We start from the raw sequence: 17,246 nt of genomic DNA, 5'->3' as shown, positions 1-17,246 counted from the left end.
CGATTAGACCACTTGCTGGCACAACACCGCAACTGGGTGTGTAAGGAAACTATTAAATAGTATATAAAGGCACGAGAGTGCATGCAGTGCCGCACTGACGGACGCCACTAACCACCCAGGCTTGGGTAAGGAAAGCGCAGAGGAAGCGCACGGCGCCGTACAGGCGGTCACAGCAACTAGACGCTGTTATGTGTGTAACGTGCTGTTGGATAAGTCGGGCGCTAGATAGCAAACATACACCTTCCGCGAACAGTCATCCAATAGGGAGGGTATTTTAAAGAGCGACTTTCACTCACAACACACACACATATTATCAAGACAATACTAGCGCATGGCCGTGCGGTCATGCGCAGTTAATATAGTTGCAGCACAGGAAGCTGCTACCGAAGTTTTGCCCTTTCAGGACCTTCCTGGAGGACCAATGGAATGTGCTGCAGTACCTGAGCATGTGACCCTTGATCTCCAACGGGAGATCTTGCCCTGGGCATGCTCAATGTGTGAAAATAAGGACTTAGTCCCAGAGAAGCCTGCTCGCCGCAGATCAGTGCAGGGTACAACAGGAGAGCCAGAAAAGGCAGTAGTAACCCTCTGCACAGAATCAGTCCCAGCAAGACACTGGGAGCGACGCCTCCGCTGAGCAGACCCCACTGCGGCCGATGCAGAATGGGAGACCGCAGCAGACACGGATCGAGATTCCTCCTGTGCAGCAGAGGAAACTCGACTCCTAACACTGGGCAGCGGATGCATTGAAAAACTGCATCCACTGCCCACGTTGTGCACAATTTTCACAACGTGCGTCGGTACGTTGGGCCGACGCATTGCAACGGCCCCATACCGACGCAAGTGTAAAAGAAGCCTTAACCTTACAGAGGATCACAGCTACCTAACTGAACAAAGCAAAAAGTGGTCATGCAGACAGCATAGCACACAAACAACTCCTCATCAGAGGTGCCGGTATTCTAGGGGCTTATTTCAGCCGGGCCCTGAATCCAGAGTAGTAGTAGAGTTTCACTGCACGCTCTCTCTGATAGTTTGCAAGTGTGTTTACACAATTTACTCCAAAGATAATAAAAAAAATGAAGTTACAAGCCACAAGCAGTGAGGTCATATATTCTGATTCAAAACCCAATGTTTCGACCCTCCTGGGTCTTAGTCATGGGGTTACTTGGTTTTTGGTGCAAGAATAGAAGGTAAAGAATGTAAAGAAGGACCCTTGGTGTTTAGAATTCAGAAACTGCTGGTGGCGTTATTGCTGAGACTGTAGAGCGGCGCTCCCACGCCCTGCTTGGTGTGCTGCTGCTTTGGCCCTGAATTCAAGCATACAAAACTCCTCACTGAAGGTGCCGGTATTCTAAGGGCTTATTTCAGCCAACCCTGACCACATGCAGACATGACCACCAAGTAGCAAAGCTCATAACATAGGTTGATACTAGCCGCATGGCCATGCGAACCTTATATAGCTGCAGCAGACAAGCACCATCCTAGTGGCCCAATTGGAGCTGCTACAGGACCTGAGCGTGTGACCCCCGACCTCCAAAGAGAGGTCCTCCCGTAAGCATGCTCAGTGTATACAAAGCAGGACTTAGTCCCAGAAAAGCCGGCTCGCCGCTGAACAGTGCTGGCTACAAAAGCAGAGCCTGGAAAGGCAGCAGTAACCCTTTGCACAGTATCAGGCTGAGCGAGATGCTGGGACCGACGTCTCCGCTGAGCAGGCTCCACTGCGGCTGATGCAGAATGGGAGACCGCAGCAGACATGACTCGAGATTCCCCCTGTGCAGCGGCGGGAACTTGACCCCTAACAGGGTCTGAATACTTTCCATACACACTGTATCTCTTGCATGAGGCAGATATAATTGTGCATTCACCCTAGTAGGACTATCCTCATTCAGGATTAACAGAAGGAATGCAGATGTATACAGGAGACAGTTCAGTAATGGCTTTTCCTCACAAAGAGGCAACTGGCTTCACAGTTACAGATGCTCTTTCAAGGGACAAAGGTGTGAATAGTTAGCTTGGAAACACAACAGTGGGACTACACTTGCAACACGTTTGTTGCCTCCTGGCACTCTTTTCAGTGGCTTTACCTTCACTCCAACACAGTCTTATGTCAAGCTTAAAGGAGACTTTTCACTTTGAACTGGGCACACAATGTAATAATGGCTTCAGAGCATAATAAAACATTTCTATTTTTTATTTTTTCACTTCTCCTTTGTGTAACTCAGTTATTCTTTTTAATTCCAAGTGTGTTATCAGATAGTTTTCACATGGGCTGTGTACTTCTTCTCCCTGTGGTGTTGCTTAATCATAAGAAGACAGCAACACTCACAAGAAAGAAGAACACACCCCATCATAGCTTAGAGCAGGTTTAAGTGTGTTAGATGTATAACAGACAGCCCTAATCTCCTGGTCTAACCTCTGGAGGCAGAATAAATGTGATGCTAATTCACCAACTTGTGAGGCGCTATCCTTATTAAAGGGAACCTGTCACCTGAATTTGGCGGGACCAGTTTTGGGTCATATGGGCGGAGTTTTCGGGTGTTTGATTCACCCTTTCCTTACCTGCTGGCTGCATGCTGGCCGAAATATTGAATTGAAGTTCATTCTCTGTCTTCCATAGTACACGCCTGTGCAAGGTAAGATTACTTTGCGCAGGCATGTACTACGGAGGACAGAGAATGAACTTCAATCTAATATTTCGGCCAGTATGCAGCCAGCAGGTAAGGAAAGGGTGAATCAAACACCCAAAAACTCCGCCCATATGACCCAAAACCAGTCCCGCCAAATTCAGGTGACAGCTTCCCTTTAAGGCTTTGGTATTTGGACGTGTTCCGAGAAGGACTCCTTGGATGTGATGTGCGCTTCACCTTTGGGTAATGTTGACCGTATTGCCCTATGAGGTGCTGTGAGTCTAAATTATATGATTTAAGCCCTAATCTCCCGGTCTAATCTCCTGCATGATTATAAAGTGCTGGGAGTAGAGCACAGATGATTAAACTCTTTTTGTTCCTTTCCTTCCAAATGATTATGGAATATTCTCTTGGTTAAATTGTTGAAAAAAAATTACTAAAAAAGAAACAGTTTACTACTACTATCTTAGCAAAAATATAATTGTAAATTTTATATTTTGTAGTTGTGACAATTTATATTGAAGAGGGAACTCCGAATGGAGTAATTTTTACAACTCTAGTATCTGACCCTGAGGATGCCACAAGTGCACTAAAGGTTAGTTTTGTAAACCTTTAAATATACACATGTGAAAGCTGAAACAGAGAATGTGTGGTAATTGTTGTACATGATATCCTTAAATTTATACTGTCTAACAAAGTTTATACAACCCCTGGCAAAAACTATGTAATCTAATCACCTTGGAGGATGTTCATTCAGTTGTTTAATTTTGTAGAAAAAAAGCAGATCACAGACATGGCACAAAACTAAAGTCATTTCAAATGGCAACTTTCTGGTTTGAAGAAAAACTAAAAGAAATCAAGAACAAAAAATGTGGTAGTCAGTAATGGTTACTTTTTTTTAACCAAGCATAGGGGAAAATTATGGAGTCAACTCAATTCTGAGGGAAAAAATTATGGAATCACCCTGTAAATTTTCATACCCAAAACTAGCTCCTGCATCAAATTACACCTGCTTGTTAGTCTGCATCTAAAAAGGAGTGATCACACCTTGGAGAGCTGTTGCACCAAGTGGACTGACATGAATCATGGCTCCAACACGAGAGATCTCAATTGAAACAAAGGAGAGGATTATCAAACTTTTAAAAGAGGGTAAATCATCACGCAATGTTGCAAAAGATGTTGGTTGTTCACAGTCAGCTGTGTCTAAAATCTGGACCAAATACAAACAACATGGGAAAGTTGTTAAAGGCAAACATACTGGTAGACCAAAGAAGACATCAAAACGTCAAGACCGGAAACTTAAATCAATATGTTCCCAAAACAGGAAATGCACAACAAAACAAATGAGGAACGAATAGGTGGAAACTGGAGTCAACGTCTGTGACCGAACTGTAAGAAACTGCCTAAAGGAAATGGGATTTACATACAGAAAAGCTAAACGAAAGCCATCATTAACACCTAAACAGAAAAAAACAAGGTTACAATGGGCTAAGGAAAAGCAATCGTGGACTGTGGATGACTGGATGAAAGTCATATTCAGTGTTGAATCGCAAATCTGCATTGGGAAGGTGATGATGCTGCAACTTTTGTTTGGTGCTGTTCCAATGAGATTTATAACGATGACTGCCTGAAGAGAACATGCACATTTCCACAGTCATTGATGATAAGGGGCTGCATGTCAGGTAAAGGCACTGGGGAGATGGCTGTCATTACATCTTCAATAAATGCACAAGTTTATGTTGATATTTTGGACACTTTTCTTATCTCATCAATTGAAAGGCTGTTTGAGGATGATGAAATCATTTTTCAAGATGATAATGCATCCTGCCATAGAGCAAAAACTGTGAAAACATTCCTTGAAAAAAGACACATAAGGTCAATGTCATGGCCTGCAAATAGTCCATATCTCAATCCAATTGAAAATCTTTGGTGAAAGTTGAAGAACATGGTCCATGAAAAGGCTCCAACCTGCAAAGCTGATCTGGCAACAACAATCAGAGAAAGTTGGAGCCAGATTGATGAAGAGTACTGTTTGACACTCATTAAGTCCATGCCCCAGAGACTGCAAGCTGTTATAAAAGCAACAAAATACTAGTGATGTGTCGGAGTGATTTTTTGCTTGTTTTTCATGATTCCATAATTTTTTCCCTCAGAATTGAGTGATTCCATAATTTTTCCCCTATGCTTGGTTAAAAAAGTAACCATTACTGACTACCACATTTCTTGTTCTTGATTTCTTTTAGTGTTTCTTAAAGCCAGAAAGTTGCCATTTGAAATGACTTTAGTTTTGTGCCATGTCTGTGATCTGCTTTCTTTCTACAAAATTACACAACTGAATGAACATCCTCCAAGGCCGGTGGGTTGTATACCAGGGGTTGTATACTGTAACTCATCAGCACAAGTGGAGAAGAAACATGTAGCAATGTAAGGCTTAATGAAAAATGAAAAAGTAAGAGAGAGAGAGAGAAAGAAAAGAGAAAAGAGATGCAGACACCCATACAGGTGCTTTTGCAGCTGTATGTGTGTCTGCATCTTACCGAAATGTTGCTACACATCATGAAAGTGAACGACAAATATAGGAGAGCAGGATCACCTCTTTTCTCTGTGTGCTGTGTATAAAAGACTTTATAGCAACTTGTCTCTGCCCACTTTGAAGCTGAACTCTGGACCAACTAGCAATTATTTATTGAGTTTCCAGAGAGACAACTAATGAAAAAATATAATAATATAATACAAAAGACATAAATACTGTCATTCCTCATGGACAGCCACAAAATATCTTGTTTACAAATGGGGTTGAGGTGGTGCTAATATAAAAAAACACACACTCATCTCATGGATCCTTGCTGCTTCTCCTCTTGTTTTATTAGAACCACCTTGAGCCCATGTTAGATAGTAACTGTGCTTTCAACAAACTTTGCAAGAATCAATAGTACAAGCGAATAATATCAATTTTGTGCAATATATCATATTAGAGAAATGTTCTTCTTTCTCCATTTATGAATTGATTGTTCCAATCTCCTCTTCCTCCTGAACACATCAGTCACGCTGAAAAAAACATGTCAACTGACTGCCAACACAGGTGTCAGGTTATAGTGGCTTTTACACTTAATGGAGAGGGTAGGGGGAAGAGGAGTGAGAAGCAGAGGGAGAAACAGATCATGCTGAGCTTTCTAACAAGTCTTTTACCTCACCGTAAGGCTTAATTCATATCTACACAGTGCAATATGATCTCTCAGTGCTATGTGTAGGAGACATCATAGCTGTTAGTTTCCTCCCATCAGCTCATTCAAAAAATAGTATTTATGAACCTGATTTGTCAAAACTGCAAAGAGAAAAAAATCGTAAAGTCAGAATTGCAGTTTTATAGTTACTCAAACTAATCTAAAAAATGCAAAAAGAAGCGATCAAAGGATCACATTTACCACAAAATGGTATAAGTAAAAATGAAAGCTTGCCACGTAAAACAGCAAAAAATCATGCTCACACAGCTCCATTGACTGAAACATGAAAACATTACTAGTCTTGGAAAATGCCCAGTCATACAATTTTTTAATGAATTGTCAAAGTTTTTGCACTACTTAAATAAAAAATATCCAAGTTTGGAATTCGCGTAATCATGCAGTCATATTTACAGGTAATTTTTTACTGAATAAATAATGCCATAAAAACAAAATTTAAAAACAAATGCAGAATTACGTTTGTTTTATTTTTCAATTTCAACTCAGTTGGAATATTTCCCCAATTTCCCAGTTTGTTATATGGTAAAATGTATAGTTTCTTTCAAAAGTAGGACTTGATTCACAAAAAAGCATATGGTTATGCTGAAGCAAAAATAAAAAAGTTATGGTTCTTGGAAAAAGGGGAGGAAAAAAATGCGGTGTAAAAAAACATAAAAAATTGACCGTCCCCTAAGGTATTACACTATGTCAAAGTAATGGATAATCACATTAGGTAAACAGTATTGTTTTTGCATTACTGAATAGTAAATGATCTGTTTAGTGTGCAAACTAATATGACTTGTATATGTGACACTGACAGCTACTAACACGAATATATTTTGCAGTTCTCACTGATCCCTGCCTCGGCTCCATTCACAATCTCTCCTACTGGTGTAACACAGTCTACAAAAACATTTGACTATGAGACTGATCCCCAAAGGTAAAGCTCTACAAGTATGCAGCCTGATAGCAGCAGATGGCAATCTGGTCTTGTCCACACAATAATAAACTCCATCCATATGATCTCTGAGATATGCATACATCTCATACAAGGGGGCTTGCTTAGTTATTGAAAAAAACCCTCACTGCTCTGGTAATGTGCTGACAATGGAAAACAATTAGTAAGTTGTACGTACTTGTACTTAATAAACAAATTGCCTCTTCAGAGAAAAAGAGGAGTTAAACTCTATAGCGCCACCTGTTGGAAGTAGCCAAATTAGTTCTCATGCTTTGCACTGACGGGCCAACAGCCCAAAACACCATGTCCGCGAATTGAGATACTGATCTTGCTTTTATCCTAAGTCATATTGCACGATTCGTTAAAGGGTTGATTGTGACTCGTAGGATCGCTACTTCCAACAGGCTGCGCTATAGAGTTCAAGTCCTGTTTTTCACCGAAGAGGCAATTTGCATATTATATTTCCCATAGGAGCATTGCACGGCGAATAAGCCTCCTTACCTTGACAAGCCAGAGCTTGTATGTCACTCTCCATAAGGAGAAATGTTGCCCCTTACTTGTACTTACTAATTAATGACCATAAATGTATTTTTTTTTGCTGAAAATTCAATTAAGAAGGTACATTACTTCATGCAGTAATGTAGTAATCCATGCAACAAATATTTCAATATATAATATTACATAAATATATTAATGTAATATTTTAGATTTGGGGCCTAAGGCACTAAGGAAATAGTGAATACTATAGGCATTAATTTTAAGTAGTTTAGGGTATGTGGACAAATTGAATCCACATAAATACAGGTTGGATAGCCTATGTCTTGATGGAACAATGGCTAATATTACAGTAGCAGCATTGTGAATGAGATTTTAGCAATTCTCATTGACAAGCAGTGATTAAAAAATTACATTGTAAATTGACCTACGGATGTTTAATCTGCAGCATATCAATTTACAGTGCGCTTTGAGTCCATTCTGATACAGGGCAATATAAAAGTTTGTTGTTGCATATTTTCAGTGCAGTGATTAAATGTAATGGGTAAAATCTCAGGCAATCTGCAGCATGTCCACAATAAATTTTGTAAAAAGAAATAATGCATGATATGGAAATCTGTCCTGGATGGACATACCCTTATCAGTGGTTGTTACTAATCTGCACCTTAAGGTACCGTCACACTAAGCGACGCTGCAGCGATACCGACAACGATGTCGATCGCTGCAGCGTCGCTGTTTGGTCGCTGGAGAGCTGTCACACAGACAGCTCTCCAGCGACCAACGATCCCGAGGTCCCAGGTAACCAGGGTAAACATCGGGTAACTAAGCGCAGGGCCGCGCTTAGTAACCTGATGTTTACCCTGGTTACCAGCGTAAAAGTAAAAAAAACCAAACACTACATACTTACCTACCGCTGTCTGTCCCCGGCGCTGTGCTTCTCTGCACTCCTCCTGCACTGGCTGTGAGCGTCGGTCAGCCGGAAAGCAGAGCGGTGACGTCACCGCTCTGCTTTCCGGCCGCTGTGCTCACAGTCAGTGCAGGAGGAGTGCAGAGAAGCACAGCGCCGGGGACAGACAGCGGTAGGTAAGTATGAAGTGTTTGTTTTTTTTTACTTTTACGCTGGTAACCAGGGTAAACATCGGGTTACTAAGCGTGGCCCTGCGCTTAGTTACCCGATGTTTACCCTGGTTACCAGTGAAGACATCGCTGGATCGGTGTCACACACGCCGATCCAGCGATGTCAGCGGGAGATCCAGCGACGAAATAAAGTTCTGGACTTTCTTCAGCGACCAACGATCTCCCAGCAGGGGCCTGATCGTTGGTCGCTGTCACACAGAACGATTTCCTTAACGATATCGTTGCTACGTCACAAAAAGCAACGATATCGTTAACGATATCGTTAAGTGTGACGGTACCTTTACTCCAATGTAGGAGAAATTAAGCTAAAAGCAACTTTACAGTCTATGATTGGCACCTTGAAAACATGCTAAGCTAATTAATTGTTCTAAGGAATTTAACTTTAAAGACATAGAAACCCAAAGGGATTGGGTGTATGTATAGGTTTCTATTCTGTGTATTTAATCCAATTACATAAATATATAAACAAATTATTTTAATTGCTTATCAGCTAGGAATAACAGCAATCTAAGGCTACTTTCACACTGGCGGTTTTTTTAATACGTCGCAATGCATCGTTTAGGGGAAAAAACGCATCCTGCAAAGTTGTTTTCAGGATGCGTTTTTGCCCCATAGAGTTACATTACCGACGCATTGCGACGTATTGACACACGTCGCAACCATCTTGCGACGGTTGCGCCGTGTTGTGGCGGACCGCCGGGAGCAAAAAATGTTAAATGTAACTTTTTTGCAGCCGACTGACCGCTTTTTCCGACCGCGCATGCGCGGCCGGAACTCCGCCCCCACCTCCCTGCACCTCACAATGGGGCAGCGGATGCGCCAGAGAAATGCATCTGCTGCCCCCGTTCTGCGGCACAACAAACGCTAGTGTCGGAATCTTGGCCCGATGCAATGCGACGGGCCGAATCCGACGCTAGTGTGAAAGTAGCCTAAGACCATTTCTACATGAATGTAATGCAGATTAATTTCTCTACACATATTACGACCCCAAGTCATACCCCGACCACAGATCATAAGTCCTTGCAATGCTGTTGGTTCTAGTAATTAGACCCACAGTCAGACCCGGATTTGCAGTTGAAACATGAACGCAGAAATACTTCCGTATTACCCTTGTAACGTGGCATGGGGCAGTAGCTGTGGGCGAGGTATTTGTCTGTTGTACTCCACCATGCTACATGAAGGTTGGGGTTCTGGCTGGGTGTGTGGACTTGTGCCATGAGGGTGCTATACCCATGCAGGCCACATGTAACCGATGATGCTGGTTTGCCAGGACAAGATATTAACCAGTACTTGACAGGAAATCACCATATATATATATATATATATATATAATATATATATATATATATATATATATATATATATATATATATATATATTAGCTGGTACACAACTTCTTGCATGTTTCTTCATTAATACTGAGTGAGCATATCAATACACAGTCTCATTATTTCCTCAGCCTCACACGTTTCTGCCCACATTGATCTCTTTTCCTTCACTACCACAGTACTGTCCGTGAAAGTAATTTCTACTTTCCACGGTTCTGTGTCTAAATCTCTTTGTAGAGGAGAGGGTTTGCCAATATGGCCAGAATCCGCTTCAAGCTCTCTGACACTTAGGTAACTCCTGCCTTTGTTTCAGATCCTATTCTGTCCGTGCCTTTTACCTTTAAGAGTTGTAAGCTACTCAGGGTCGTGCTGCTAGGCGTACCTTCTCTGGACCCGTTTCACTTGGTTACTCTACTCTCTGGTGAGTCCTCTGAGCTGGCACTGTCCTTCTCTCAGTGTCTCTGCAACTCTCTCTCTCTATCTATTCCTCAGAATCACGCTATCTCTGTCCCGATCTCCTTTCTCTCTTGCAATGGAACACCCACTGCATGACGCCCTGCTGAGCACTCAGACAAAAGGTCTGCTCTAGCTGCAGGATAGGCCCTGTCTGATTGTACTGATCCTGCTACATAGCCCCTCACTCTCTAGGCTAGTCCCAAAACTTAACTCTATTTATTATTATTTATGATTATTATTTATTTATATAGCACCATTAATTCCATGGTGCTGTACATGATAAAGGGGTTACATATAGAGTCTCTGTCTTACCTTACTCACTGTCTGTTGCTGGGCAGAACTCAGATTCCTCACAGTACACTGCAAAACATTAAAATACACCATGTCACAATAATGCATGAAATTATACACCCTACACTTTTCATTATACACGGCACTTATGCCTTCAAGGGGGAAAAGGGTAATATGTCTATCTCATACACCCTCACAAGACAAAATCTGAAAATAAAGAAGTCAATTTGTGCAGTCAAAGCAGAGTGAACACTCCTTTCCACTGATAGATTAGATTAAATTAGAAAGTGCACGGACTGGTGAATGCAAAATGCAAATAATTGTGAATGATATATTATTTATAAAAGAAACCAAACAAAAGCTAATAATATTTTATTTCCTTTCATCAGTTATTCACTTATTTTGAAAGTAACGGATTCAGGAGGGTTGTCTGTAAATGGAAGCTTGGAAGTCAGGATAACAAACATCAATGATGAAACACCATACTTTACTATGTATGTATAAAGATCAATGACAAAGGACCATACTTTGCTATGTATAAAGAAACATCAATGATAAAGGACTATACTTTGCTACGTATATAGGTTGATTTTACCTGGATGTTACAATGTCAAAAGATCGAAATACATCTTTGTTTGAGTACATTGTATTCAAAGAATTCTATAGTTTTGTTAACAGACTATGAGTAAATTGAAAAGACTGTTGAATTTTGTAATATGAAAAAGTTGTTAGTTGTATCATAACGTTGCAGCCAATAGATGATGCATCATACCATACCTATCAGACTAATAGCTGCCAGTTTCTGGGATTATCGTAGACTGATAACTCAGAGCAATGGTTAATTGTCCTGCAACAGCCACAAACATTACAATTCCTGCTATAAGGCTACTACATAGGAAGGGTCCCTATAATAAGTTTCAACATACAGTATGAGACTGTGAATTATCTCTTTGTAGTCTATGTAGTCATTGCTTATCATGTGAAAAAATGGCCACCACAACTTTACCTACCCCTCTAATGTAGAATTTTCATATGTCGAAATTTTTAAGTTTTGGTGAACTAATCAATATTTCACTACTGCTATATCTAGCTATTCCATTCTACTTCTAAAAAGTTAAAGCTGAAGTCTTGTATGGAACCATTAGAGATTATGTGACGATCAATTGATTTTCTACCATAATCAGGAATTTAGACAATGTTCTAATGTACAATATATGTCCTAGTGTTTACTATTGCCATGTTAAAAACTTTGTAGATAACTTCAGTTACCATCTTCTACAAACTAATTAAAGACTAATACAAATCACAGGTTTTTAAAAGTGAAATTTATTTTATTTTAGGACAACTACAACATTTACCATTCCTGAGGAGCAGAACCCAGGGTACCCAGTGTGTACAATAACTGCTAAGGATCCTGATGATGCTGGATTTATAAGCAAACTTTACTACAGCATCAATACACCAAACCAGTACTTCTCAATAAATCAATGTATGATGAGCATAGTCACATTGTATACCTATACTGATTTTATAACTTGCTATTACCAAATACTCTGTCTATGCATTAAAGTTATTATACAGATTACAGGATTAGTAGCCAAGTATGATCAGTCAGATAAATCACAATTTTATACTCCAATCATTCAATTCTTTTAAAAGCAAAAGATCAGTAAAAAAAACTATATTAACCTGCATCTATAGTGCTAATCGCCAGGTAAATAGCAATCTAAATACATGTGGCTTTCTAATTGGAAGTGCAGCTGCAGGGAAAAAATTACGTTATATTCTTTCTGCAGCTGCTCAATTTCAATTATCGTGGCGGCGCCTGAACAATCAACGCTCCCAATAGAGTGAGAACGCTATAATGATGCCCACTGACATCCTGCTTAACACACAAATTTAGGAGCAGGATGTCAGTCAAGGACCAAGGAAAGTGAGCATACTATCTGTGTACTGAGCGCTGACTGTTCACAGCATCCCGCATAGTCCATTTTACTGAAGGCAAAAGGCACTTGACATAAAGATGTGTATTCCGTCATTTCTGTATAGTGGAGATGCAGAGACATTAAACTCATATTGCAGATTTACCCATAGACTGAGGTTGATCGCTGTGTTATCAGCTGATCGTTAACGGATGCAGCGCTGGAGTCCTGGGTTCAAATCCCACCAAGGACAACATCTGCAAAGAGTTTGTATGTTCTCCCCGTGTTTGCGTGGGTTTCCTCCGGGTACTCCGATTTCCTCCCACTTTCCAAAGACATACTGATAGGGAATTTAGATTGTGAGCCCTATCGGGGACAGTGATGATAATGTGCGCAAACTGTAAAGCGCTGCAGAATATGTTAGCGCTATATAAAAATAAAGATTATTATTATTATTATCCTTCTAACAAGTAGGGATTTCTAAAGAATCCCTTTCCATTTTTCTTTATAGTCTTTGTTTTTATTTTTATTTCCATCTGCATATGTAGACATTTTTTTCGTAATGACATATATTTTAAAGTACGTTTTTAAATGTATTTTTAAAGGATCTTCATATTTATATGTGTAATTTATACTCTGACTATGTATTATATAATTCATGACCACATTGAATTTTGACACGACCTAGATTGTCAGGTGGTGCCCTTGGTGCCCAAATTCAAAAAGCATGTGAGTATAAGAACTCATTCATGTGCCTTCTTACTCACATACCCTTAATGAAGAAGAAGTGCCTGTATCTTCGAAATGCGGAGAAATGAATAAAAACCACTATTAATTTATTAAATCACATCTCGGACTGACATCTTTCCACCATCCATCAGAACGGAGAATCTCTACAAAAACTCTTCTGATATGGATTGTCTTGTGTTAGCTATCCCTCCTAGCTTTGCATCATCTGCAAATTTGATTAGCATACTTTCAGTTCCCTTATCTAGATCATTTATTAAAATGTTGAGCCATACTGGGGCCAGGACAGAGCCTTCTGGTACTCCAGTTGAAGCACTCTTCCATTTGGATGTGCAACCATTTATTACTACTCTTTGAGTACAACCACTGAGCCAGTTATGAATCCACCTAACCATAGCCTTGTCAATCCCATACTTGGTCATATTTTCCATAAGGATAGCATGAGGTACAAATAACTGAGGAAGAGGACTAGAACTCTAGTGCCACCTTTTGGAAGTAGCAACCTAAAAGTCAATATTGACCCTTTAATGAGCCTTGCCATATCACTTAAGATAAAAGTCAAATCAGAATTTCAATTTGTAAGGCTCGTTAAAGGGTCAATATTGACTTTTACTGCTACTTCCATAGGTGGCACTAGAGTTCTCGTCCTTTTCCTCTCTGAAGAGGAAATTGCATATTTAATTTCTCAAAGGAGCATTGCATGGCTCATAAGTCTCCTCACTCTGACAGCTTAAGCCTGGCTTGTCACTTTCCACAAGGAGAAACGTTACCCCTTAGATCAAAGAGTAAGTCTTAATAATGCAATTTTAATTCAACTGGCATCTCTTTGTAGAGCTCTAGTCCTATTGTCATATTATATGCTTTATCTGTGGCTAGGTTTGCGTTTCTCCAGGACTATGTTAAAGAGATTAAAATATAAACGATGGTAGATCAATTCTAGTAAAATATCATGTTTTACAGTTTTGTTTTCTTTCTGCCTTATCTGCTTTACATTTTAGTGACTGGAGTGATTCAGGTAGCCAAGAGAATAGATGTTGATGATAAACACCTCAGGCTTAACAGTACTATAGCGCTAGAAATCAAAGTCAGCGACCTTCCAAGCGCCGGTCACTCAAACCTCACAACTATAACCATACAGATTCAGGATATAAATGATAATCCTCCAACGTGTGAACAGTATACATTCAGGTATGAAGCAATCTATATTATAACCTATCATTCTCCTATTCACATTTCACTTTCATAATATATATTTATACATAATATATTTGATGTAGATTATATATTTGCATAGAAACTAGCACCAGTCCAAAACACACAGCACAAATATCTTAACATAGTACCAAACATAATCTGATGTGCTTCATGCTTTCCAAAAGCATTTTTAGTACAGAAATTAAAGAGATTGATAAAGTGAAAATAAGTTATTACCTAACCACGGGAAAAGTGATAACTTGTCGTTGGTTGGGGATCTTACTGCTAAAACCCACACCAATCTGCAGCATGGCAAACTTTTATCTCTGTTACATTGGAGAGGCAGTGCGCAATGCGCATGCTAGACTGCTGCTCCAGTCACTCCCTGCCGAGTGATGCGCTTGGCTTTTTTCCAAAAGCCCCATAGAGAATGAATAGAGCGGCAGTTGGAAAATTGACCTGCCTCCCCATTTTCTTACTAGGATAAAAATGTAATGTAAGGGATAAAAACTCCCTGTTCTGCCAATCAGTACTGATCCCAGAAGTCGGATCTCTACTGATCTGTAAATTATCACCTATTCTGGGGATCTGTGTTAACTTGTTTTCACAGTACAACTCCTTTAAGCAAGTTCACAAGTTTTAATTTCTATTTCTATCTGCCTCAATTTTCCTCCTATCCCTACTTTCTTTTTTTTTTGCTTATTGCTCAGTGTCAAGGAGACCACTGCTGTCTAAAAATGTTGGCTTAAGATCTGCTATACTTACAAGATCTTTCCACTTGATCTTGTAAGCACAGCACTGAGACCGGAAGGGATAGTGGTGTATGCTATAAACAGCTCCATTCTTATAGCGGCATCAGGAATGCACAGTGAAGGCCAGCATTGAGACCACCAGACCACCATTAGATTGGGAAGTGCTGCGCGCCTGAAGATAGCCCTTTAAAATTGGTTACTGATATACTATATATTCATTGTTATAGTCTCTTTTACGCTTCTGAATGTACATTTTTATATATTTTTTCTCTGCATGACAATTGGGTGGCCAATATCTATCTATCTATCTGTCTATCTATCTATCTATTAATCCAATTTTTATCTATCTATCTATCTATCTATCTATCTATCTATCTATCTATCTATCTATCAGTCTATCTATCTATCTATCTATTAATCCAATTTTTATCTATCTATCTATCTATCTATCTATCCATCTATCCCATTGTTATCTATCTATCTATCTATCCATCCCATATTTATCTATCTATCTATCTATCTATCTATCTATCTATCTATTAATCCCATTTTTATTTATCTATCTATCTATCTATATATCTATCTATCCCATTGTTATCTATCTATCTATCTATCTATCTATCTCGCTATCGCATATTTATCTATCTATCTATCTATCTATCTATCTATCTATCTATCTATCTATCCCATATCTGTCTATTTATCCAGGGGTGGGCATAGACAGCTTGGGACCCCTGTGCAGGAAATGTGTCTGGGCCCCCTTCCTTTTAGGGCGACAAACCTATATACAGTTAGGGCCAGAAATATTTGGACAGTGACACAAGTTTTGTTATTTTAGCTGTTTACAAAAACATGTTCAGAAATACAATTATATATATAATATGGGCTGAAAGTGCACACTCCCAGCTACAATATGATAGTTTCCACATCCAAATCGGAGAAAGGGTTTAGGAATCATAGCTCTGTAATGCATAGCGTCCTCTTTTTCAAGGGACCAAAAGTAATTGGACAATGGACTCTAAGGGCTGCAATTAACTCTGAAGGCGTCTCCCTCGTTAACCTGTAATCAATGAAGTAGTTAAAAGGTCAGGGGTGGATTCCAGGTGTGTGGTTTTGCATTTGGAAGCTGTTGCTGTGAGCAGACAACATGCGGTCAAAGGAACTCTCAATTGAGGTGAAGCAGAACATCCAGAGGCTGAAAAAAAAGAAAAAAATCCATCAGAGAGATAGCAGACATGCTTGGAGTAGCAAAATCAACAGTTGGGTACATTCTGAGAAAAAAGGAATTGACTGGTGAGCTTGGGAACTCAAAAAGGCCTGGGCGTCCACGGATGACAACAGTGGTGGATGATCGCCGCATACTTAATTTGGTGACGAAGAACCCGTTCACAACATCAACTGAAGTCCAGAACACTCTCAGTGAAGTAGGTGTATCTGTCTCTAAGTCAACAGTAAAGAGAAGACTCCATGACAGTAAATACAAAGGGTTCACATCTAGATGCAAACCATTCATCAATACCAAAAATAGACAGGCCAGAGTTAAATTTGCAGAAAAACACCTCAAGAAGCCAGCTCAGTTCTGGAAAAGTATTCTATGGACAGATGAGACAAAGATCAACCTGTACCAGAATGATGGGAAGAAAAAAGTTTGGAGAAGAAAGGGAACGGCACATGATCCAAGGCACACCACATCCTCTGTAAAACATGGTGGAGGCAACGTGATGGCATGGGCATGCATGGCTTTCAATGGCACTGGGTCACTTGTGTTTATTGATGACATAAGAGCAGACAAGAGTAGCCGGATGAATTCTGAAGTGTACCGAGATATACTTTCAGCCCAGATTCAGCCAAATGCTGCAAAGTTGATTGGACGGCGCTTCATAGTACAGATGGACAATGACCCCAAGCATACAGCCAAAGCTAACCAGGAGTTCATGAGTGCCAAAAAGTGGAACATTCTGCAATGGCCAAGTCAATCTCCAGATCTAAACCCAATTGAGCATGCATTTCACTTGCTGAAATCCAGACTTAAGACGGAAAGACCCACAAACAAGCAAGACCTGAAGGCTGCGGCTGTAAAGGCCTGGCAAAGCATTAAGAAGGAGGAAACCCAGCGTT

General features: G+C 40.1%; 1 protein-coding gene across 1 annotated transcript in view; it reads left to right on the top strand.

Moving 5' to 3' along the window:
* The window catches only part of CDHR3 (cadherin related family member 3), a 108,581-nt gene that overhangs the window by 24,037 nt on the left and 67,298 nt on the right, over positions 1-17,246 (top strand). The window contains exons 4-8 of the mRNA XM_069765082.1: positions 3,131-3,222; positions 6,694-6,788; positions 10,903-11,007; positions 11,854-12,002; positions 14,181-14,370. Coding sequence (XP_069621183.1) covers positions 3,131-3,222; positions 6,694-6,788; positions 10,903-11,007; positions 11,854-12,002; positions 14,181-14,370 — 631 coding nt within the window. The remainder of the gene's footprint in view (positions 1-3,130; positions 3,223-6,693; positions 6,789-10,902; positions 11,008-11,853; positions 12,003-14,180; positions 14,371-17,246) is intronic.

This window comes from Ranitomeya imitator, chromosome 4 (assembly GCF_032444005.1).
Source record: "Ranitomeya imitator isolate aRanImi1 chromosome 4, aRanImi1.pri, whole genome shotgun sequence".
Classification (NCBI taxonomy): Eukaryota; Metazoa; Chordata; class Amphibia; order Anura; family Dendrobatidae; genus Ranitomeya; species Ranitomeya imitator.
The sequence above is the reverse complement of the archived record's forward strand: the minus strand, read 5'-3'. Positions and strand labels throughout refer to the sequence as shown.